A 26,016-nucleotide genomic window follows, 5' to 3' on the forward strand; every position below is an offset into this window, starting at 1 on the left:
TGAGCTCACTGGTGGAGCAGGGTGTGTGAGACCCATAGCCATGCACATGATCTCTCTGTGGCTGGTCAGAAAACCGGACAACTCGTGGAGGGCCACCGTGGACTACCGGGGGCTCAACAGAAACATCCCGGCTTGTGCTCCTACAGTGGTAGCAGTGGCAGACCTGATCAGGGAAATCCCTGCATCTGCAACCACCTTCACAGTCCTAGACATTTCAAATGGCTTCTGGTCTATCCCTGTGAGGAGAGAGGACCAGTACAAGTTTGCTTTCACCTTTAAGGAACAGCAATATACTTGGAGCTGTCTCCCTCAGGGATTTTACAACAGTCCAAACATCTTCCACCAGTGCATGGTGAACTGTTTGAAGAGCTTCAGCCAACCACAACAGTTGGTGCAGTATTTGGATGACCTGCTCCTTTTCACTGACAACAGTAAAGAGCATGGTCCCCTGCTGGCAGAACTGTTGGCTGTGCTTAAGGAGGGGGGTTTTAAGGTCAACCCCAAGAAGGCCCAGATAGGGTTAAAGGAAGTAAAATTCCTGGGTCTAACACTCAGAGCAGGGGAACGAGGTATAGATGAGGCCCGAAGGCAAGCAGTGCAGGAACTCCCGGTACCGACCACCGTATCCGGAGTCAGATCTTTTTTAGGGGTCACAGGCCACTGCAGAGATTTCACAGAAGATTATTCAGCAACCGCAGCCCCTCTACTCAGGCTCCTACACAAAGGGGTCAAGTGAGAGTGGGACCAAGGCTGCCAAGCTGCATTTCTTCAGTTGAAACAGAACCTGCAGAAGGCACCTGCACTGGGGGCTATTGATGGGGGAAAGGATTTCTATTTAGAAGTAGCAGCCAGCGAGGACAGTCTGAGTGCAGTGCTTTTACAGGAAAGGCACGGACAGCTGAGACCGGTGGTGTACTCCTCTAGAGTCCTTGCAGAGGTGGAGAAGGGGTACTCCAACTGTGAAAGGCATCTGTTAGCCACTCACTGGGCTGTGAAAAGAGCACAGGTTTTCACAGGAGTATCCCCTATCACACTCCTCACCCATCACACCCCGACCCAGATGTTGTTAGATGGGAGAATAAAGGATGGAACAGTCAGCAGTGCCAGGATCACTCGGTGGACCCTCCTCCTCTCCCAAATGGCCATCAGGGTCAGGGGCCTCTGCGAGCCCAGGCCGCGAGATCTACGCCGATGCATCCAGTTCAGTGTCCGCGGGTACAAGACTCACGGGTTGCGGAGTTTGGGACCCCGAGACAGGCATAGCCTTGGCGTTTAAACTCCCCAGCACCCTGAGCGCCCAGCAGGCTGAACTGTCAGCGGTGATGTATGTGGTGACTCACCCCGAGGAATTCCCCACCCCGTACATGATTTGGTCAGACAGTATGTTTACTTGCAATTCGTGTACAGAGTATCTGGCTATTTGGTCACACAGCGGGTACACAGCCGCAGATTGGAAGCCCCTGGTAACCAAACCCCTGCTAGTAAGGATAGTGGCAGCCCTAGGGAACAATAGGGACGTCTACATCCACAAGGTTAAGGCACATTCTAAGACAGAGCCCAGGGCAGAGGGTAACTAGAGGGCGGACCTCCTGGCCAGAGAAGGAGCCAAGACAGGTCGCTTCTGGGACCAGTATGAGAAAGGCAAGGTGATAGCAGCTAGAGGCAAGCCAAGGAAACAAGGGAGCGCAGGGGTAGCAGTGGCCTCGGACCTGAGAACGGTTCAGGCGCAGGACCCCGTCCTCAAGGCTGCCATCGCAACCATCCTAAGTGGAGGAAAGGCAGAGAGCCCATACAGTGCCGCAGATATAGCTGTCAAGGAAGGGATGCTGTTCAAAGGGTATAAGTGGGTGGTTCCAGCACAACACCAACGGAAGTTCCTACAACTGGCCCATGAGGGTCCAGGTGCGGGACACCCCGGGCCAGAGTCCACCTGGCAGAAGGTGGAACAGGCAGCATGGTGGCCAGAGCTCCGGAACAATGTCCATGATTTCTGCGCAGCCTGTCTGGAGTGTGCAGCCAACAACCCAGACCCCCAGAAAAGAAAGGCATCCATGGGTAGAGGGACCATGGCAGTCAATCCAAATTGACCACATAGGGCCCCTGCCAACCGCCCAGGGGGGGTACAAGTACTGTCTAGTGCTGGTGGATGTATTCTCCAAATGGGTGGAAGCCTTCCCTTGCCGAACAGCTACTGCATTGGGGACGGCCAAGATCCTGGTCAGGGAAGTGTTCTCAAGGTAGGGTCTGCCGCAGTTTGTGGAGTCCGACCAGGGAAGCCACTTCACCGGCCAGATGATGACGGCCACCTTAAAAGTGCTGGGGATTAAAGCACGGTGGCATGTGGCATATAACCCCAAGTCCTCAGGCCCTGTAGAGCGCCTCAACCGCACCATCAAAGAAAGGCTCCGCAAGGAGACAGGGAATTCACCCAACAGATGAGTAGAGGTCTTACCACTGGTCCTTATGGGGATCCAAGCCAGTCAGTCGAAAAGCATAAGGTATTCACCCCACGAGCTGATGACTGGGAGACTCATGGGGACCAAAGTACACACATTGGTGCCGGGTCTCATCGAAGGACAGCTTCAGAAAGCTAACCGAGACCGCTTTGCTAGGAATCTGCTGGAACAGCTGCAGCAGATTCACTGGCAGGCAGCCACCAACATGGGAAGACAGCACTTTAGTAACAAGCTGCTGCTGGAACCCCGTAGCCACCACGACTGGGAAATAAGCGACCAGGTCATGGTACGCAGCTTTGACAGGGTGGGGGTGTTCGAGCCACTGTACATGGGGCCCTACAGTATAGTGGACAAGGCAAGCCCTATGGTTTATGCGGTCCAATTACCCCGCTGGGTAAAGTGGTACCACATAAACCAATGCAAGCGGTTCGACCCTACTAGGGCAGGGAAAAGGAAGGCTCCCACAGGTAAAGAAACCGCACGGGAGGCAGAGATCATTCCGGTGGATATGGAGGCTGTAGCAGAGGTCAACCCCGGCCCCGAAGCCCACAACCCGGAATAGTCCACTACCGCAGTAAGACCATCACACAGTAGAGTGAAGTGACACAGCCTGATAGGCAGGAAAGGGACTTAGCACAGTAGAAGTTGTGCAGTATAACGACAGGGCAGGTCGAGGAAGGGATAGACCAGTGGGAGGACCAAGGGGTGCAGCCCGTAACATGGGACTCCGCGCCCCTGGTTAGGCGTAGTTCCAGAGTGAGGCAGCCTAGGATGCCTTGGTCCCCTGTATACCTTCCCGCCCATCCCAGAGTCAAACAAGAAAAGAAGCACAAGAGTGGCAGACTGTGTGGTAAAAGGGACACCACCGAAATACCTGGGAAAGATCCCAGACACCGAAGAGCTCACAGAAATGGAAGCAGGACATTTAAAAGAAGTCCTCCTGCAAGCCCTACAAAAGGGGGCAGTCCGGCTCCTGGGGCAAGGTCAGCAAGATGGCCGACAAAGCCAAGTCAGTATCAAAGACTGACCTGGCCACCCGGAGACGGGTGGCATTGTATATAGCCCGGTGTTCTGTATATAGTTTAGGGAGATTTTAAAGTGAAGTGATGGTGTTTTTATTTTGTGATGTTACTCCAGTCGCGCCTGAAGAAGTCTCAGGCAAGACTGTGTTCAATCTTGTGTTCCAGAAGATGCTCCGGACCGTGATGTTATTTACCTACCTGGGGACCTGCACCGGACAGAAACTCGACATCGAGATGTCTTTGACATATGGGTGCTCCGGGGGCAGGGCGCCAATCATGACCACGGGAAAAGGGATAATGGAGGCAGAAGGCCAGGCCACCTACTTCCACAAAGGGAGATGGCCTGGTGGATGGGTTCAAATTCCACCCGGTATTCGAGCCACGAGACTTTTACCTATGGGGAGGCCTCCATCCCTTGCCCCGAAATCGAGATGGCTACGTCCCAGGTTAGGGTGACAGAGGGAAGGAGAGTGTGTTTAACGTGTGTTGGGGACATACCTTTGGGACGTTGGTGGTGGCTCAGAAAACTGAGCGCGGACATCGAGGACAGCAGCTCAGACTGGGGACATCTGAGCAATGGCACCTACCGAATGGTCACGGGGTCACCGGGGGGGATCACTGTGTGTTGGGAGAAATGGTGGGCCTATGATCAGGGGATCTATACATGCCTATGGGGGTCGGCCCAGGTGTGCCCAGCGGGTTGGTCCATTGCCTTTGCCAGATGGTGGAAGGACGCGGGGAAGGGGATGGAATGGGATCGCAGCAGGGAAGACTATGTGCTCCCTCGCTTCCGGGTACCAGTCAATGTCACCGAGCTGCTGGCTCAGGTGAAGGAACCCCTGCCCACGCCCAAGTCCATTGACAGTTATGGATGTCTCCCCACCACTGGGGGACCTGGGAATGGGTTAGTGTTAGTACCGAAGGTAAGTTAGTATACCAGGGGGTACACTATGCAGTTGCTTCAGTAATTCTAAACCTGACAAAAGTTCGCCCACCCGCCTTCTGCCCCAGAGAAACCGAGTTGATGTACCAAGGTCTACTGAAGGAAATATTCAGGAGCTTCTACGAGCTGGACTTTGGGGACGTCAATGTGGCAGACCTGTATAGACAAGAAGATACAATCGAGCGGGGCAGACAACGCAGGGGGGTCATGAATGACGTTTTCACTGGATTCACCGGATTCACTGGGACATCCGTCATGAACAGCCTGGATGATGTGCAGCTAGCCCTACAGATCAATGGGTTAAAGTCACAGCTGCGCAGCATCCTTGGGAAAGAGAATAACGTGTTGGGTTACACGCTTCAGGGGGTGGCTATGACGGTGCATCTGAAAGAAATTATTGCCCAGCTAGACGCTCACGCCCGGACAATAAACACCTTGATCAAGGAGGACTGGTTGGCCTCGGATCAGGTTGCACAGAACGAGGTGTGTGTACTCTATGGGGCCTGGTTGCTGGGAGAGGAACGGAGCAATTTGGAAGACCTTAGGTAAGGTCGGGTCCCCTCCTGGATCAGCAACAAGCACCTGGAGGCACTACACCCATACAGCAGCATCCTCAGTCCCTGCCAACTCCGCGTGGCGTTGGAAGCCTATCCTGTCCCTGTTGACTGTGGGAAATCCAACCATATTATTATGGGTGTAGTTGTGCGGATGCCAGCAATGGGGCTATCCGCCAAGCCAGCACCCCTGTACCGTGTAGAGAACATTGGAGTCATTCGCGGGGGGGTATACGTCTGTTTCGCAATGGTCCCACCCTATGTCATTGTGTGGGAGCGCGCAATGAGGGGTACAGACCTATCTGGCTGCCGTAGCCGGTGAGCACAGGTCATCCTGTGTCCCCAGCACTTGAACGCCTTCGGGTTTAGCATTGCTGGGGCAGAACCTATAAATTGCACGATGGAGGTGATGGCATCTGGCCATATACCTCCACAGATAGCATATGTAGGTGGTGGGACATATTGTGTCACCACGACTGCCCACCGGTATAGACACGGCCCGAGTAAGTGGTGTGATATTCCGGACAGCAGTTTTTGCTTTAAACCTAGGGCAGAAGTTCAAGTGGCCCAGGAAAGGATCATCCCGATCCCAGAACCCTCCACGGTCCATCTTACGGTACAGTATAACGCGAGTGATCTGCAGAACTATGTTGTCCATTTTGGGTACCCCATACCCTTACTACCTGAGAAACTCACCGCCCTGTTGAAGGCAGTGGATCTCAGCCAAAAACATTATTACACCCGACATCAAAAGACCAAAGACATAGCCCTCGAAATTGCGGACATACAGTCACCAGCATGGTGGGAATGGGGTACGAGAGTAGATATCCCGGTTTGGCTTCGCATGGCCTCCCACACACTGACGATTGTACAACTGGTCATTGTCCTATATCTCCTCATCAACGCCTGCAGATCCAAAAGAGCCCGAATAGCACGGAGTTATCTTAAAATATTCCAGAAACAACAGAAAGATAGCCCAGTCTAACACACAAGAATGACATTTTTGTTTCCAGGTGGTTTAAACAAAAGGGAACATTCTGGTTTACCGTAACACCATGAAACCTCGTACCTGGAAACTGACTGGCACTGTCGACTATGACAGAACACAATAAGGACTTACTTATCACAGATAGACATTTGCACAGTGTAAATACATCTGTTCGATATATTGTGATGGCGGAATAATCTTTCAAGGAACTCAAGGAACACGCGGCATGATGCGTCATAATTATGTACTTAACTCTATGTAACTAAAAGCAAAAATGGTACCTTGTTTGTAGTTTACCTGAAAAGGAGCATGGGTAGTGCACCAATTATGGATAGAAATATTGTTTGTGCACATTCGTTTATGCGGGTCTATAGTTTAGAGTAATTATGGGGATGGCTGACACTTGGGGAGCTCTAGGATTTTCTTGCAAACCTTTTGACACATTCCGTCTATATCCGGTTGTGTCAAGATGGGGGAGTGTAAGGTTCGAAAATCCACGGTAGCATTTTATTGGAACACCCTAAGGACAAGAAAACTAAAAGGGATCGTCCTATACATTTTAAAATGTACATTTTTGGCCAAGTAGTGCACTGTTGTTTTAACTCTATGTATTTTAAATGAACATTTTTGGCCAAGTCAAACCCTCAAACCAGGCAGGCTGGGAAACGTGTGAGCGGATACAGACATTGTGGAGTCTGGCTCACAAGCGAGACAGAGGCATTGGCCAATGGGGGAAAAGTGCATTCTGGCAGGCCAATCAAGGGTCGAGTCGGGCCTGAAGCGGGGAAATCCTCAACCAATGGGGCTACCCGGCCCAGTTTGAAAATATGACTCACCCATAATCAAATTATCAATGTGGACCATTATCTACCTAATTAATATGGACAATGGACAATAGCCCAGCGATTACTGTGGTAATTGACTCCCGGGACGTTACAATGGACCAACAGATGCTGAGGCACCAATGTGCACTGAAACAATACACCGGTCCTCATACCTACCTGTGACATCTTCTGATTACATTGTGGAGTCTGGTTCAAAAGTGAGACAGAGGCACTGGCCAATGGGGGGAAAGTGCATTCTGGCAGGCCAATCAGGGGTCAAGTCGGGCCTGAAGCGGGGAAATCCTCAACCAATAGGCACTACCCGGCTCAGTTTGAATATAGTAGGAAAAGCAGCTGGAGGAGTAGGACCTACAGAACCACAGACAAACAACAGAGAGAAAGCAGCTGGGGCAGTCGGAGAAGGAGTCGAGGAGCAGCAAGACAGTAACTGAGAGAGAACGGAGACAGACTGTTACCGGCTGTGAAACATACCATCGTATGGGCCCTGGACTCGACTTGTGTGCAGAATATACAACCCAACTACCGAGAGACCCAACATTGTCTCAAGAAGCCGAGCCGCACACCGAACAATGCTCCAAGGCCAACCAGCTGAACAACTGGAGACCGAAGTAACTGGGAGAGGCAACATTCACTCCAGCTACCCCGTAAACCAACCATCCTAAGGCTAAAAAGATAACTGTCAAAAGGGATCTTAAGTATTATCCTGGGGTTTTCTTTGCCCAACTGCCAGCTTAGGTCAGTCAGGTAAAAAGGGGGGTGGTGGGGGTGGTGTTGGAGCTGTCTTGTAAAGATAAAATTGTGTAAGGTTTTCGTTTTGTCCGTTTCTTCCCATAGATTTTCATAGTTTATAAGTGTGTGTCAGATATGTGTTTTGATGAAGTTTGACCTTGTTGGAAACTTACCGTGGTTAATAAATTGGACTTACCTGTTTTTTTGTTCCAAGTACCACTTGTCTCTGAGTGTTTTGTTTTCCCTTGTGCAAGCTCATAATCTACCAAAATTCTGAGCTTAGAACCAGATAGGAGTGCTAGGGCACTTCGCAACCGCCAGTTTAGTGGTCAGCGAGCCATAAGCTGCTGGACCGTCCCCTGGAAGGGACAGAGAGGGCCAATACACCAACAGCCACCAAAGACCCCCGTAATTGGGGGTCAAAAACCCCCTACAATCCACAGCCATTATGAGTACACAGATATTTTCATACTTTACAAAACCAGTATGAGAGCTCAGGTCTTTCCATGCTACACCATTCCAGTATAAAAGCGAGCTGCTGTTGAGATGTTATGCTCTCCGATTCCAGTATGAGCTCTTGAGACATCCTACTCTCCTGATTCCAGTATGAGCTGCTATGACACAGACTCACTCACAATCTTATACCATATTTGATTACTAGATTCTATACATACCAGCCAAGAAATCATAGTACATCAAAGATACATACAAATGACAACAGAATAACGCATGAACTAAACAAACATATATTTCCATAAACACAACGACCTGATGTCATAAACTTTCCACCTCCCTAAACACAATCTGACAAATTCCAACTTATAACAGATATGGCTGAATGATGCTTACACACTCTACTATTTTACTTTCCTTTGAAGATACTCTTGCTTTAAAATCCCCTTGCACAACCCTTGTTCAGCAGAAGGTTATTGTAAGTTTTAACTCATCATGTGCTGGTTTCACAGAAAGAATAGCGAGGTACCTAGGAAATATGAACCCTCATTACCACACTAGGTTCGGAGAGTGTGTTAGCTCCAGCAATGATGTTGAAAATGCTTTGCACACTGACTGAAGTCACGATCTACCTACTTACCATACTTTTAACTCGCGCTCCAATGGCCACCCTACCTCCCTCAACAAGATGGCGTCTGGTGAGGCAGGTTCCAGAAGTGTGCGCGTGCTGCTTGGAAGCCATTTTGGTTTGTGCTATATAATCTATAACCGAGATTATCCCCACCTTGGCGGGTCCAGGGTGGGCGTTGTCAGTGGCGGACCTGACTCTGCTTTTGGCTCCATCCCATTCTGGAAAATGATTTTCCGTTGATAGGGCTTGACAAGCCAACCCAGCATATTTTCTGAGTCAATTAGAGGAAGAGGGTCTGGTGACATCATTTACATGTTATCAGCCAGTTTCCTTTAACGGACCATGGCCAACTTTCTTTTAACATTTGTCCTGTCGGTGCTCTGCATCATTGAAATGTTGCAAACACTGACAATGACTGCACTAAAGTGCAGGGCTACACCCAGGCTCTCCCATGAATCCCTCCATATGCTTATGGAGAGAATCACAGCACACAGGGAGGTCCTTTTCCCTTCCAATGGGCAGAAGACACTTCCCCAAGAGACAAACACAGCCTGGTTGCACAGTGCAGAGGAGGACACATTCAGGGATGTCGTCAGGAGGATCTGGGTGCAGTGGCGCTAACCTTTCAATGTTCTCATTATATCATGAAATATTATTACAACGACACACTAACTTTCATCAAGCTGTGCCTCTCATCACATCCCCATCACTCCACCTTACCTATCCTACTCCTGCACATCCTTACTCACATCAACTTACTTTGTACCTCCACCCATCCCTCTCTCTCAATCTATATTATCAGATCCCCATCTTACTAGCCACCTCTCACATTCACCCTCATCCTAGTGCAATCATAACAACTAACAACACACAAGGTAGCCAGTTGGGTGTTTTATCCAATGTTCATGTAAAATTTCTGTGCTGTCAAACATTCCGACACACGTTTTAGGCTTTGCTTGATGGTCTCAACTGTCCTTTCTGCCTGGCCATTGGATGCAGGCTTGAACGGGGCAGATGTGATATGCTTGATCCCGTTGCAGGTCATGAATTCCTTGAATTCAGCACTGGTGAAACACAGCCCATTGTCGCTGACTAGGACATCAGGCAGGCCGTACGTGGCAAACATGGCTCGTAGGCTTTCAACAGTGGCCATGGATGTGCTTACAGACATTATTGCATATTCAATCCATTTTGAGTAAGCATCCACGACAACCAAAAACATTTTGCCTAGAAATGGGCCCGCATAGTCCACATGGATCCTCGACCACGGTTTGGAGGGCCACGACCACAAACGTAGCGGTGCCTCTCTGGGTGCATTGCTCAGCTTGCACTGGCACACGCATGACTCTAAATCTGAGTCGATGCTGGGCCACCACACATGGGATCTGGCTATGGCTTTCATCATTACAATGCCTGGGTGAGTGCTATGCAGTTCACAAATGAACGTATCTCTGCCTTTCTTGGGCAAGACCACACCATTGCCCCACAACAGACAGTCCGCCTACAGGGAAATTTCGTCTTTGCGCCTCTGGAACGGCTTAATTGTCTCCTGCATTTCCGCTGGGATGCTGGACCAGCTCCCATGGAGGACACAGTTTTTTACCAAGGACAGTAAAGGACCCAGCTATCACCGTGCCCGCGATCCATTTGGGACCATGTCCATAGTTTAGCACATACACAGGGTCATTCAGTTCAATTTCCTGTGACACAGTGGCGCAACTATCGTTTACATTTTGTTGCTGCTGCCTGCTCTCTACCTGATCATGCAGGTTGGGGTGAACCAGTGAGAGTCTGGTTTTAAGTGTCGTTTTCATGAGTAGCTCAGCCGGGGGCACCCCTGTGAACGAGTGGGGTCTCGTGCGGTAGCTGAGCAGTACTCGGGACAGGCGGGTTTGGAGTGAGCCTTCTGTGACTCGTTTGAGGCTCTGTTTGATTGTTTGTACTGTCTGCCTGCCCATTGGAGGCTGGTTTAAACGAGGCCAAGGTGACATGTTTAATCCTATTGCGGGTCGTGAATTCTTTAAATTCAGCACTGGTAAAACATGGCCCGTTGTCACACCCGAGTATAGTAATAATGAATGCAATAGCCAGATCCCATGGTGATAGCTAAAGAAGGGACTAGGGTGTTTGCAGTCAAACTAGACAATGGACAAATTTGCAGAAAGCACCTGGACCAAACGAGGCTGCGGTTCACAGACTGCCCTGAACAACGCACAGCAGACACCACCTTTTTCGAGCCCACAACACACACCCAAAGGATCAACGACACCACTCCGGACCAGGAAATCGAACCCATCCCGCCCAACAGCCCAGCAAGGCCAGGCTCACCCAGCAGCCCGGCAGGGCCAACAACACGCCAACCCAGCGAGGGCACAGCCAACACACCAGAACACACAGTTGTACCGAGACGGTCTACCAGGGAAAGAAAGGCTCCCGACCGCCTCACCTTGTAAATAGTTTTCACTTTGACTTGGGGGGGGGAGTGATGTTGTGTATCTGTAAAGCATGTACTCCCATGTTCCGCCACCAGGGAGTGCATCCCCTGAAGTCCCAAGTGATCCCAGCATCCCTTGGGAGCACTGTATATAAGCCGGCCCCCAAACCTGTTCCTCACTCTGGAGTGTCTTAATAAAGACTGAGGTCACTGTTACTTTAACCTCCCTGTGTGCAGTCTCATCTGTGTTAGGAACACAATAGACTCCTCCAGCTTCTGCGTCAAATAGGCCGAGGTCAGTACCAGCTTGGTGAATGTCTTCCTTCCAGCCAGAGTCGCAAATAAGTCATCTGCCTTTGTTAGTGGGTACTGATCCTGTCGCGAAAACCGGTTAACCGTTAATTTATAGTCCCCACAAATTCTGACCGTGCCGTCCTGTTTAAGTACCGGGACAATCGGACTGGCCCACTCGTTGAATTCCACCGGCGCGATGATGCCTTCTTGCCGCAGCCTATCCAGCTCAATTTCCACTTTCTCACGCATCATATATGGTACCGCCCATGCCTTGCGGTGGATTGATCGGAACCAAATGGATCTGTATTTTCTCCCCCGAGAAGCTTCCAATGCCTGGCTCGAACAACGATGGAAACCTGCTCAGAAACTGGACACATGAAGCGTCGTCGATGGATGAAAGCACTCGGATGTCGTCCCAGTTCTAGCGAATTTTTCCCAGCCAACTTCTGCCAAACAATGTGGGGTCATCCCCTGGCACAATCCGCAGCGGGAGTTCGGGTACTGCTCCATCACTGGAGACCTTGACTTCTGCACTGTCAATTACAGGGATTCGTTCCTTGGTATAAGTCCTTAGTTTGGTGTGAATGGCGCTGAGCTTGGGCCTTTTTGCCCCACAGCCTGTCGGAGGCCTTTTTACTCATTATGGACTGACTCGCACCCGTGTCCAGTTCCATAGATACTGGAATTCCGTTCAGTTCAACTTTCAACATTATTGGTGGACATTTCGTGGTGAATGTGTGTACCCCGTACACTTCTGCCTCCTCGGTACGAGTCTCCAATTCAGCCTGATTCACAGTGGATCGATCTTTCTCTGCAAAGTGGTGCTTTGCAGGGTTTGCAGCTCGTCTGCACATTCGCTGGAGGTGTCCCATTGTTCTGCAACCATTGCACGCATAGTGCTTGAAGCGGCATTGATGGGGTCGATGATCACTTCCACAGTGCCAACAAGGTGTTAACTGCCTCACATTAACGATTAATGGCGGACTCTGGGTCATCTGAGGTCGGGGAGCAGCAGCCGGCGTGTACATTCTGCCATGTATATTCTTTCTTGAAAACGACGTTATTTTGTGCACAGTACTGGCCGAAAATTCTTTCTTCTTCAAAATCTGTTTGGTGTTGTCGCTGGTGGACATAAATGCCTGGGCTATCGTTATGGCTTTACTTAGTTTCGGAGTTTGCGAAGGATTACCTCATGGCCAAGCCCAGTACAAAAAAGTCTCGAAGCATTTGTTCTAGGAATCCCTCAAATTCGCAATATCCTGCGTGGCGCCTTAGTTTGGCGACATAGCTCGGCACTTCCTGGCCCTCCGACCGTTGACACGTGTAGAACCAATATCTCGCCATCAAAATGCTTTCCTTAGGATTTAGGTGCTCCTGGACCAGCGTACACAATTCTTCATAGGATTTAGCTGTTGGTTTTACCGGAGCTAGGAGATTCTTCATGAGGCCATTGGTTGTTTGCCCCACAGACAGTTAGGAGGATCACCCTTCTCATCCCCTTTCAGCTCGTTGGCCACAAAGTATTGGTCGAGTCTCTCTATGAAGGCCTCCCAATTCGTCCCCTTCTGAGAACTTCTCCAGGATACCAACTGTTCTTTGCATTTTCGCGCGGTTGTTCATTACCTCATCGCCAATTGATGTGTTCATAATAAAGGATGAAACTGAGTACTGTGTACAATGAGCAAGTGTGACCTTAGTTCCTTTAATAAGACTCCCGAGTGCAGGTACCTTGTGGGTGGCCTGCTTATATACCGTGCTCCCAAGGGATGCTGGGATCCCTTAGGACTCCAACAGGTAGGCTCTCTGGTGGTAGTGTAATAGAGGTTGCAAGGGGTTAAATACATATCCAAGGTGAGACAGTATAATGGGCACCCATGTTGATGGAATAGAGGCAGGTGAAGTAGAGATAACAGAAGCATTCTGTCAATGGTGAGAGTTCTTCCAATGAGGTGAGAGTGACTGGAGAGTTGAAGACCTGCAGAATGGACTGAGAAACAGCTTGTGGCTGAGGAAATTGATGATCTGTCGGGTGGGAGCATTTACTATACATGTGAAGCTGTCAAATAATCAGCTCAAGCAATGGCCACTAAACACCCACCTCAGGTTGACAGCCGTGGTCCCCGAACATTGTAGTTCCTATGACCATGAAGTTAAAATGAAAAGCTAAGTTAAAAAAGCCTCTTAATGACCTATCAACTAGATGGTAATGAGTTTAACTGGGTCACCCACCCGTGCCTGTTGGACCTGACATTTGGAAAGGTGCGTTGCCACCGATCCCACCCGTTGACCCCTCCCGGAAAATTCTAGCCTATGACATTCGACGTAAGTCAACCAGCCCCAATGGTTAGGCAGGATGATGACCTCTATGTGCTTTTATGACAAATAAACACAAAGCAGCAATGGACAATGTACAATAATATGTGGTATATAGATGTATTTAATATTTAAATTAACTATTTTTTCCTCTATATTTTCCTGCCATTTTTCTGTGCTCTCTTGAAACATGATTGTTTGAAGGAATAGAGTTCCATGGACACTAGTCACCCTCCAGTATCTCACCCAACTAGCTATTCCTCAAATGTGAGTTGTAGGTTATTTTTCTCTCGAGGAAGAGGCATCACAGTCAAACCCTAATCCTCCACTCAGCCAATGTTCACTCTTCCAGCAGAAGTTGCTGGACAGTAATCGGGAACAGAATCCCTGCTCAATTTTTCCCTACTTGAATCAAGGCAACAAAAGGAATGTGTAGACTCTCTACCACAGTCCCAACTGAAGGTATCTAATTCATACAAACTAGAGTTCAAAACTGGAAGCCTTCTTGGTCTGCATGCTGTAGTAACTCAGTGGCTTAACTGGATCATCAGAGAAGCCCTTTATCCAGCTCCTTGATAAGATACATAAATAATCATGAGTGCACCAAGTTCCACGATAAGCTTCTATAAGTTGTTATATTTGTTTATCATCAGGAACAAATATTAATGAAAGTAACTTACTGTAGTCTGCCTCGAACATATATGGTACATAAACATTCCCATCGTCTGAAGAAGGCCATAAGCAGCTTCTTGGTTCATTGTTACATATCATAGCATTTCTGGTAGTACCAACTAGAACGTCTCCATATTGAATTATTTTTTTTCCTGTACGCTTTACTGCAAAATGAGAAAGACAAAATCTTAAGTTAAAAATATCTACAGCTGTTAAATCCATATTAAACATTCAATACTTCTTATTCAAGTTATGAAGTAATAACTAACTTTGTATTAGAATGCACCATTTATTTAGCAGGTTATTCCAACCTTCCAAACAATGTCATCTAAAAATGATTAATATTCGATCTGTGCGTCTTGTCTCCAAAATGGAAAGAAATTACATGGTAGCACTAGTTAGTTTCCATAGTTTAAATATTAATAGTGAGATATTCCTCACAGAAAAAATATACATCATTTTATGATTTGTGAAATTAAACTGTTCTGAAACTGTCCAGAAAGAATCTGTACAAATGCAACCTCATTCATCGCTCAACAGTTATCAATTTGTAAAATGATTATGTTCTTCTCGCTAGACTTGGATTCCTTTTTTACCCAATATGACTAGCATGAGGACATCTGGAATGTTCGCTGAGTAGATTTCTCATCCGATGTATTCAGTTGTTATGACTGCTCTTTAGACAGAATTCAGGCTTTTCACTCTATAATAGGATTTGCCATGGTTGAGCTACACATTAAAAACTACAGATGAATTAGGTGAAATCTGTACTAATAGCTTCCATTCTTCAATTTGAGGGCATGGTACAGCTTTTTCAAAAGGAATCCCACCAGCCCTCAACAGATTTTTTTCAGACAATTTTCGTTGCAGTCCACAAAATGGTTGAGAAGGCCTTAAGATTGGAAAGCTTTTAAAAGCCAGCAAAGAATGGCTAAAAAAACGATTAAGAAAGGGAAGATAGACTATGAAAGTAAACTTGCACGAAATATAAAAACAGATAACAAGAGTTTCTATAGGTATATGAAAAGGAAAAGAGTGGCTAAAGTAAATGTTGGTCCCTTAGAGGACGAGATCGGGGAACATGGAGATGGCAGAAACTCTGAACAAATATTTTGTATCAGTCTTTACGGTAGAGGACACTAACAATATCCCAACAGTGGATAGTCTAGGGGCTATCGCGGGGAGGAACTTAACACAATTACAATCACTAAGCAGGTGGCACTCAGTAAGATAATGGGACTAAAGGTGGATAAATCCACTGGACCTGATGGCTTGCATCCTAGGGAGAAGTAGCAGCAGGGATAGTGGATGCATTGGTTATAATTCACCAAAATTCCCTGGATTGTGGGGAGGTCCCAGCAGATTGGAAAACTGCAAATGTAATGCCCCTATTTAAAAAAGGAGGCAGACAAAAAGCAGGAATCTATCGACCAGTTAGCCTAACATTTGTGGTTGGGAAGATGTTGGAGTCCATTATTAAAGAAGCAGTAGCAGGACAGTTGGAAAAACGTAATTCAGTCAGGCAGAGTCAGCATGGATTTATGAAGAGGAAGTCATGTTTGACAAATTTGCTGGAATCCTTTGAGGGTGTAACAAACAGGGTGGATAAAGGGGAACCAGTGGATGTGGTGTATTTGGACTTCCAAAAGGCATTTGACAAGGTGCCACATAAAAGGTTACTGCACAAGATAAAAGTTCACGGGGTTGGGGGTAATATATTAGCATGGATAGACGATTGGCTAATTAACAGAAAACAGAGAATCGGGATAAATGGTTCATTCTTAGGTTGGCAATCAGTAACTAGTGAGGTGCCGCAGGGATCAGTGCTGGGACCCCATCTATTTACAATCTATATTAACGACTTGGAAGAAAGGACTGAGTGTATCGTAGCCAAGTTTGCTGACGACACAAAGATGGGAGGAAAAACAATGTGTGAGGAGGACACAAAAAACCTGCAAAAGGACATAAACCGGCTAAGTGAGTGGGAAAAAATTTAGCAGATGGAGTATAACGTTGGAAAGCGTGAGGTCATGCACTTTGGCAGAAAAAAAAATCAAAGAGCAAGTTATTATTTAAATGGAGAAAAATTGCAAAGTGCTGCAGTACAGCAGGACCTGGTGTATGAAACACAAAAGGATAGTATGCAGGTACAGCAAGTGATCAGGAAGGCCAATGGAATCTTGGCCTTTATTACAAAGGGGATGAAGTATAAAAGCAGGAAAGTCTTGCTACAGTTATACAGCGTATTGGTGAGGCCATACCTGGAATACTGCATGCAGTTTTGGTTTCCATATTTAAGAATAGATATACTTGCTATGGAGGCAGTTCAGTGAAGGTTCACTAGGTTGATTCCGAAGATGAGGGGGTTGACTTATGAGGAAAGGTTGAGTAGGTTGGGCCTCTATTGGAATTCAGAAGAATGAGAGGTGATATTATAACGTATAAGATTATGAGAGGGCTTGACAAGGATGTTTCTGCTGATAGGGGAGACTAGAATTAGGGGGCATAATAGAATAAGGAGCTGCCCATTTAAAACTGAGATGAGGAGGAATTTCTTCTCTCAGAAGGCTGTAAATCTGTGGAATTTGCTGCCTCAGAGAGCTGTGGAAGCTGGGTCATTGAATAAATTTAAGACAGAGATAGACAGTTTCTTAACCGATAAGGGAATAAGGGGTTATGGGGAGCAGGCAGGGAAGTGAACCTGAGTCCATAATCGGATCAGCCATGATCGTATTAAATGGTGAAGCAGGCTCGAGGGGCCGTATGGCCTACTCCTGCTCCTATTTTTTATGTTCTTGTTCTTAAAGCTTTAGTTTGTGTCCATTGTTCTGCTAGAGCTTGAACCCCTTTGGAAATTATACCTTTCAAGATGTGTATGGTAAGACAGCTACGGTCCTTGAACTTCTCGTGGAGTATCAAATATTCTTAAGGCAACGGATTCTCCATCAGAGTCAGCTGTGGCTCCATGGGTAGCACTCTCGCCTCTGAGTCAGAAGGTTGTGGATTCAAGTCCCACTCCAGGGACTTAAGTGCAAAAAATCTAGACTGACACTCCAGTGCAGTGCTGAGGGAGTGCTGCACTGTCGGAGGTGCTGTCTTTCAGATGAAACATTAACCCGTGGCCCCGTCTGCTCTCTTAAGTGGATGTAAAAGATCCCATGGTACTATTTCAAATAAGAGCAGGGGAGTTATCCTTGGTACCCTGGCCAATATTTATCCCTCAATCAACATGACAAATAAAGATTATCTGGTCATTACCACATTGCTGTTTGTGACAACTTGTTTGTGTGCAAATTGGCTGTTGTGTTTCCTACATTACAAAACAGTGACTCCAAAATTGGCTGTAAAGTGCTTTGAGATGTCTGATGGTCATGAGAGGCGCTATATAAATCCAAGTCATTTTTTTCTTTCTTCATAATCTTCAGAGAAAAAACAATAATTGGATTATACCTTTTCCGCCCCGAAGGAAATTTTTTTCTCTTTAGAGAAAAAACAGTAATTAGATTGCCCAACTTCACCCCTGCCTCAGCTCATCTGCTGTTGAAACCCTCATCCATGCCTTTGTTACCTCTAGATTCGACTACTCCAACGCACTCCTAGCTGGCCTCCCACATTCTACCCTATGTAAACTGGAGGTCATCCAAAATGCGGCAGCCCGTGTCCTAACTCGCAACAAGTCCCGCTCACCCATCACCCCGTGCTCGCTGAACTACATTGGCTCCCGGTTAAGCAATGCCTCGATTTCAAAATTCTAATCCTTGTTTACAAATCCCTCCATGGCCTCGCCCCTCCCTATCTCTGTAATCTCCTTCAGCATCACAATCCCTTGTGCTCCGCAAATTCTGCCCTCTTGAGCATCCCTGATTATAACTGTTCAAACATTGGTGGCTGTGCCTTCAGCTGCCTGGGCCCAAAGCTCTGGAACTCCCTCCCTAAACCTCTCCGACCCTCTACCTCTCTTTCCTCCTTTAAGACGCTGCTTAAAACCTAGCTCATTGACCAACCTGCCCTAATTTCTTCTTATGTGGCTCGGTGTCAAATTTATTTGTTTTGTCTGATAACACTCCTGTGAAGCACCTTGGGACATTTTACTATATAAATACAAGTTGTTGTTGTTGCTGTACCTCAGTGAAATGGACATTATGCTCAAGTGACTCAGCTAGGCACCAGCATCTCCTTCATGGGGTGCAACAAGAACATCCTCTTCATTGACTGATACCATGTCAAACCTGTCATGTATCTTACATTATTATATATAACTGTATCCTAACATGCTATACATGACTGTATTAAGATATGACCTGTAACCACCAGCATACCTTATCATCAGGGGTGCACTTGCAAGAGACAGGTATATAAGGACAGGTCTCAGGCAAGTGCAGCATTCCAGAGCTGTGAAATAAAGGTGCAGGTCCAGAGTGACCTTGACTTCACTACATGCCTCGTGTGAATCTGTACTGAGAGGACAGGACTTTACAAAACCTTTGACCAATATTGGGCATCAAACTGCTTTATCTTGTTTTGCTCGCTCAGGTGAAGTGCAGAAGGACCAGAAAATCTGTAATTTTATCCCTGCACCATGTCTGCACCCATCCTGGATTTTGTTTTAGTTCTATGCTAGGGAAACAAGAGGTTTGCACGACCAAATTTAGTAAGCCTTAATAAAAGATCTGGGAGTGTCCATAATATGCTAGTAATTGTACCACTTTGTAATATTGGCACAGTGCCATGGTAGTGGATCAGAAAAACTGGGTTGCATAGGCTGAATGGCTATACACAAAGGTAAAGACAATCTGTGATCAATGCCGATGGAAGTGTTGTGGATCGTGGAAATTCCGACCACATTCTTCCTCACTATACAAGTTGGCACCATTAAGGGGCCCAGTTTTCTGTTTAACCTGGAGATTCAAGGTGTCTTACAGATTTTGAGGTCTCCCTGTTGTTTTAATTGGCACTTCCTTTCAGGAGCTGGACTGGGTTGAATCAATGTGTGATCATTGTATAAGGAACCTGCCTCATCTATTTATTTTTCTGCTTTGCAGTGGGTGCTGGGCACATATGAACATAAGAAGTAGGAGCAGGAGTAGGCCATTTGGCCCCTCGAGCCTGCTCTTCCATTCAATAAGATCACGGCTGATCTGATCATATGCTCAGCTCCATTTCCCTGCCCGCTCCCCTTAACCCATTACTTCCTTTTCGCTCAAAAATCTGTCTATCTCTGCCTCAAATATATTCAATGACCCAGCTTCCACTGCTCTCTGGAGCAGGGAGTTCCGCAGATGTACAACCCTCTGAGTGAAGAAATTCCTCCGCAACTCAGTTTTAAATGGGCGACCCCTTATTTTAAAACTATGCCCCCTAATTCTAGATTCCCCCATGAGTGGAAACATCCTCTATGCATCCACCTTGTCGACCCTCATCATTATCTTATATCTCAATAAGATTACCTCTCATTCTTCTGAACTCCAATGAGTATCGGCCCAACCTGCTCAACCTTTCTTCAGAAGTCAACCCCTTCATCTCAGGAATCAACCGAATGAACCTTCTCTGAACTGCCTCCAATGCAAGTATATCCTTCCTTAAATAAGGAGATCTAAACGATATGTAGTACTCTAGGTGTGGCCTCACCAATACCCTGTACAGTTGTACCAGGACTTATCTGCCTTTACACTCCATCCTCCTTGCAATAAAAGCCACCATTCCATTTCCCTTCCTGATCACTTACTGTACCTGCATACTAACTTTTTGTGTTTCATGCACAAGGACACCCAGGTCCCTCTGTACTGAAGCATTTTGTATTTTTTCTCCATTTAGATAATAATTAGCTTTTTTTAATTTTGCTGCATAGTGGATAACCTCACACTTTCTCACATTATAATCCATCTGCCAAATTTTTGCCCACTCACTTAGCCTGTCTATATCTCTTTGCAGATTTTTTGTATCCTCCTCACAACATGCTTTCCCACCCATCTTTGTATCATCAGCAAACTGGCCACATTAAACTCAGTCCCTTCATCCAAATCATTAATATAGATTGTAAATAGTTGAGGCCCCAGCACCGATCTCTGTGGCATTCCACTGGTTACTGGTTACCAACCGGAAAATGACCCATTTATCCCGACTCTCTACTTTCTGTTAGTTAGCTAATCTTATATCCATGCTAATATATTACCCCCAACCCCGTGAACTTTCATCGTGTGCAGTAACCTTTTATGTGGCACCTTATCAAATGCTTTCTGGAAATCCAAATACACCACATCCATTGGTTCCCCTTATCCACTCTGCTCGTTACATCTTCAAAGAACTCCAGCAAATTTGTCAAACATGATTTCCCTTTCATAAAACCATGCTGACTCTGCTTGACTAAATTATGCTTTTCCAAATGTCCTGCTACTGCTTCCTTAAGAATGGATTCCAGCATTTTCCCAACAACAAATGTTCAGCTAACTGGTCTATAGTTTCCTCCTTTCTGTCTGCCTCCTGTTTTAAATAGGTACGTTACATTTGCGGTTTTCCAATCCGCTGCAACCTCGCCAGAATCCAGGTAATGTTGATAGATTACAACCAATGCATCCACTATCTCCGCAGTCACTTCTTTTAAGATCCTAGGATGCAAGCCATCAGGTTCAGGGGGCTTGTCCACCTTTAGTCCCATTATTTTACCGAGTACTTCTTCTTTAATGACAGTGATTGTTTTAAAATCCCCCCTCCCTATGGCCCCTTGATTATGCATTATTGGGATGTTTTTAATGTCTTCAGACATGAAGACCGATACAAAATATTTGTTCAATGTCTCTGCCATTTCCCTGTTCCCCATTATTACTCATGTAAATGGCCTGCAATCTGTATGAGAATAGACAATAGGGTGAAGAGTTAAGTCCATCATTGTGTTTTATTTTTGAGACAAGCTCCCAGTCTAACAAATCTTGCAACATAGACTGCTGTAAGTTGGAGCTCAAGGTCTCCACAGCTACGGTCACAGCATTATTGAGCGAAACTGTGTCTATGCTTGGTCTCTCTCTGATCTAGGGCTCGCCTGTAGAAGACTATAAAGTTTCTATGCACTCCATGGTGCACTGTGATTGTGTAAATCTCTTTTGTTTTACTACTGAGAAATTGGACATACACTGCGATACATTCTCCAAAGGCATAGTGTCAAAGGATGTCACAAAGGCCTTTTGCTCATTGATTAACTTTGCTTCTGAAGATTGGTTCAATGGAGTTCCAATCTCTTGCCCATACATAAGACGCATCCCTTGAGCTATGACTCTAATAAGCTGCTAGGTTTTGTGACGGCTGCCTGCACTTGCTCCTCAACACTTGTGATAGGTGCTTCATCTGGTGCAACCTCATGACCTAAATTTCCAGGTGCTTGAATCTGTGATGGTGCTTGCGCCAGGTGGAGTGTGCTTGGATCTTGCCTGCCACCTGATGGTCTACATCCTAGGGATTAAAAAGTAGCAGTTGCAGAGATAGCAGATGCATTAGCAGGTGAAATGGGGGTTCCTGTCCCAGCTCTTGGCCATTACTTCAGATGGAGGATTGAGGAGGGCTATCCCTTGAGCACCTAGCTCATGACTCCACTCCACAACCCAGCCACTCTGCCACACAAAACATCATAGAGCAGAAAAATGGCATCCTAAAACAACATTTCCACTGCCTGGACCACCCTGAAGGAGACAGACAGTACTCACGATGGTCCCATGTGTCCTGATTCATCACGGTCTGCTTTATCCTCCATAACTTGGCCATCATGAGGGCATAACCCTTGCACCAGGGATATGGCTACCAGTTAAGGAGCAGATGAAGAAGGAGGAAGAGGAGGAGGAGGCGGAACAGAAGGAGACGGAAAAGTAAGAAGCAGAAGTGGTAGGAGGGAGGCAATCCAGACAGCCCATTTCTGGATGGGATTGAATCATCTGCCTGCAGTACCAGTGTAAGCAACCCCAATTCCCCATTCAACAACAGTCCCACTCTTACCTTCCCTCTGTTGCTGACTATGACTGTTATGTATGTAAACCTGTAATTACTATGTCTGACCACCAGAGGGCTTGTCCCCTGGAGTCCCAAGGGATCCCACAATCCCTTGGGAGCACCTGTATATAAAGAGGCCTCACAGGCTGGAGAGGCACTCTGAGATCTGCAATAAAGGACGACGGTCACACTTACTTTGAACTTGCAGTATCTAGTCTGACTCTTTATCCAAGACATAACAACTGGTGACGAGATACAGACAATGAACCCCAACGCAAAAATGCAGAGAACTGTGGGCATCCTGGAGAAATTTTCGGAGGGAGATGATTGGGAAATCTTCGTGGAGTGACTTGACCAATACTTCATGCCCAACGAGCTGGGAGGAGAAGTGAACGCTGCCAAACGAAGGGTGATCCTCATCACCATTTGCAGGGCATCAACGTATGGCCTCATGAAAAACTTGCTCGCTCCAGCAAAACCCACAGACAAGTCATACGATGAGTTGTGGACATTGGTCCGGGAGCATCTAAACTCTGGATTGACTCTGGATCAGTTCCTATCGAGTGGAGGGTAGCCAATGTAACCCCACTTTTTAAAAAAGGAGGGAGAGAGAAAACAGGGAACTATAGACCGGTCAGCCTGACCTCAGTAGTGGGTAAAATGATGGAATCAATTATTAAGGATGTCATAGCAGTGCATTTGGAAAATGGTGACATGATAGGTCCAAGTCAGCATGGATTTGTGAAAGGGAAATCATGCTTGACAAACCTTCTGGAATTTTTTGAGGATGTTTCCAGTAAAGTGGACAAGGGAGAACCAGTTGATGTGGTATATTTGGACTTTCAGAAGGCTTTCGACAAGGTCCCACACAAGAGATTAATGTGCAAAGTTAAAGCACATGGGATTGGGGGGTAGTGTGCTGACGTGGATTGAGAACTGGTTGGGTGACAGGAAGCAAAGCGTAGGAGTAAATGGGTACTTTTCAGAATGGCAGGCAGTGACTAGTGGGGTACCGCAAGGTTCTGTGCTGGGGCCCCAGCTGTTTACATTGTACATTAATGATTTAGACGAGGGGATTAAATGTAGTATCTCCAAATTTGCGGATGACACTAAGTTGGGTGGCAGTGTGAGCTGCGAGGAGGATGCTATGAGGCTGCAGAGTGACTTGAATAGGTTAGGTGAGTGGGCAAATGCATGGCAGATGAAGTATAATGTGGATAAATGTGAGATTATCCACTTTGGTGGTAAAAACAGAGAGACAGACTATTATCTGAATGGTGACAGATTCGGAAAAGGGGAGGTGCAACGAGACCTGGGTGTCATGGTACATCAGTCATTGAAGGTTGGCATGCATGTACAGCAGGCAGTTAAGAAAGCAAATGGCATGTTGGCCTTCATAGCGAGGGGATTTGAGTACAGGGGCAGGGAGGTGTTGCTACAGTTGTACAGGGCCTTGGTGAGGCCACACCTGGAGTATTGTGTACAGTTTTGGTCTCCTAACTTGAGGAAGGACATTCTTGCTATTGAGGGAGTGCAGTGAAGATTCACCAGACTGATTCCCGGGATGGTGGGACTGACCTATCAAGAAAGACTGGATCAACTGGGCTTGTATTCACTGGAGTTCAGAAGAATGAGAGGGGACCTCATAGAAACGTTTAAAATTCTGACGGGTTTAGACAGGTTAGATGCAGGAAGAATGTTCCCCATGTTGGGGAAGTCCAGAACCAGGTGTCACAGTCGAAGGTTAAGGGGTAAGCCATTTAGGACCGAGATGAGGAGAAACTTCTTCACCCAGAGAGTGGTGAACCTGTGGAATTCTCTACCACAGAAAGTAGTTGAGGCCAATTCACTAAATATATTCAAAAGGGAGTTCGATGAAGTCCTTACTACTCGGGGGATCAAGGGGTATGGCGAGAAAGCAGGAAGGGGGTACTGAAGTTGCATGTTCAGCCATGAACTCATTGAATGGCGGTGCAGGCTAGAAGGGCTGAATGGCCTACTCCTGCACCTATTTTCTATGTTTCTATGTTTCCATGTTTCTGAGTTGGGTACGAACGGGAGAAGGGATACTGGATGAGTGCATAATGAGTAAAAAGACTTTCAATAAGTTGTGGTGCAACAAGGCTTCAAGGCCAGTCCCAACTCCCGTTCGTACCCAACTCAGAAACATGGAAACATAGAAACATAGAAAATAGGTGCAGGAGTAGGCCATTCGGCCATTCGAGCCTGCACCGCCATTCAATGAGTTCATGGCTGAACATGCAACTTCAGTACCCAATTCCTGCTTTCTCACCAAACCCCTTGATCCACCGAGTAGTAAGGGCTGCATCTAACTCCTTTTTGAATATAGTTATTGAATTGGCCTCAACAACTTTCTGTCGTAGAGAATTCCACAGGTTCACCACTCTCTGGGTGAAGAAGTTTCTCCTCATCTCGGTCCCAAATGGCTTACCCCTTATCCTTAGACTGTGACCCCTGGTTCTGGACTTCCCCATCATTGGGAACATTCTTCCTGAATCTAACCTGTCCAGTCCCGTCAGAATCTTATATGTTTCTATGCGATCCCCTCTCGTCCTTCAAAACTCCAGTAAATAAAGGCTCAGTTGATTCAGTCTCTCCTCATATGACAGCCCAGCCATCCCGGGAATCAGTCTGGTGAACCTTCGCTGCACTCCCTCAATAGCAAGAATATCTTTCCTCAAGTTAGGAGACCAAAATTGTACACAATACTCCAGGTGTGGCCTCACCAAGGCCCTGTACAACTGTAGTAACACCTCCCTGCCCCTGTACGCAAATCCTCTCGGTATGAAGGCCAACATGCCATTTGCTTTCTTAACCGCCTGCTGTACCTGCATGCCAATCTTCAATGACTGATGTACCATGACACACAGGTCTCGTTGCACCTCCCCTTTTCCTAATCTGTCACCATTCAGATAATAGTCTGTCTCCCTGTTTTTACCACCAAAGTGAATAATCTCACATTTATCCACATTATACTTCATCTGCCATGCATTTGCCCACTCACCTAACCTACCCAAGTCATTCTGCAGCCCCATAGCAGCTCACATTGCCACCCAACTTAGTATCATCCGCAAATTTGGAGATACTACATTTAATCTACTCGTCTAAATCATTAATGTACAATGTAAACAGCTGGGGCTCCAGCACAGAACCTTGCGGTACCCAACTAGTCACTGCCTGCCATTCTGAAAAGTACCCAGTTGCTCCTACTCTTTGCTTCCTGAATGCCAACCAGTTCTCAATCCACATCAGCACACTACCCCCAATCCCATGTGCTTTAACTTTGCACATTAATCTCTTGTGTGGGACCTTGTCGAAAGCCTTCTGCAAGTCCTAATACACCACATCAACTTGTTCTCCCTTGTCCACTCTACTGGAAACATCCTCAAAAAATTCCAGAAGATTTGTCAAGCATGATTTCCTTTTCACAAATCCATGCTGACTTGGACTTATCATGTCACCTCTTTCCAAATGCGCTGCTATGACATCCTTAATAATTGATTCCATCATTTTACCCACTACCGATGTCAGGCTGACCGGTCTATAATTCCCTGTTTTCTCTCTCCCTCCTTTTTTAAAAAGTGTGGTTACATTGGCTCCCCTCCACTCCATAGGAATTGATCCAGAGTCCATGGAATGTTGGAAAATGACTGTCAATGCATCCGCTATTTCCAAGGCCACCTCCTT

General features: G+C 46.7%; 1 protein-coding gene across 9 annotated transcripts in view; it reads right to left on the reverse strand.

Annotated features, from left to right (window-relative positions):
- Positions 1 to 26,016, reverse strand: part of LOC139279957 (low choriolytic enzyme-like) — a 630,591-nt gene that overhangs the window by 453,300 nt on the left and 151,275 nt on the right. For all 9 annotated transcript variants that reach the window (XM_070899317.1, XM_070899318.1, XM_070899312.1 and 6 more), the window contains one exon: positions 14,343 to 14,498. In XM_070899317.1, coding sequence (XP_070755418.1) covers positions 14,343 to 14,498 — 156 coding nt within the window. The remainder of the gene's footprint in view (positions 1 to 14,342; positions 14,499 to 26,016) is intronic.

Source organism: Pristiophorus japonicus, chromosome 14, assembly GCF_044704955.1.
Source record: "Pristiophorus japonicus isolate sPriJap1 chromosome 14, sPriJap1.hap1, whole genome shotgun sequence".
NCBI classification, from domain to species: Eukaryota; Metazoa; Chordata; class Chondrichthyes; family Pristiophoridae; genus Pristiophorus; species Pristiophorus japonicus.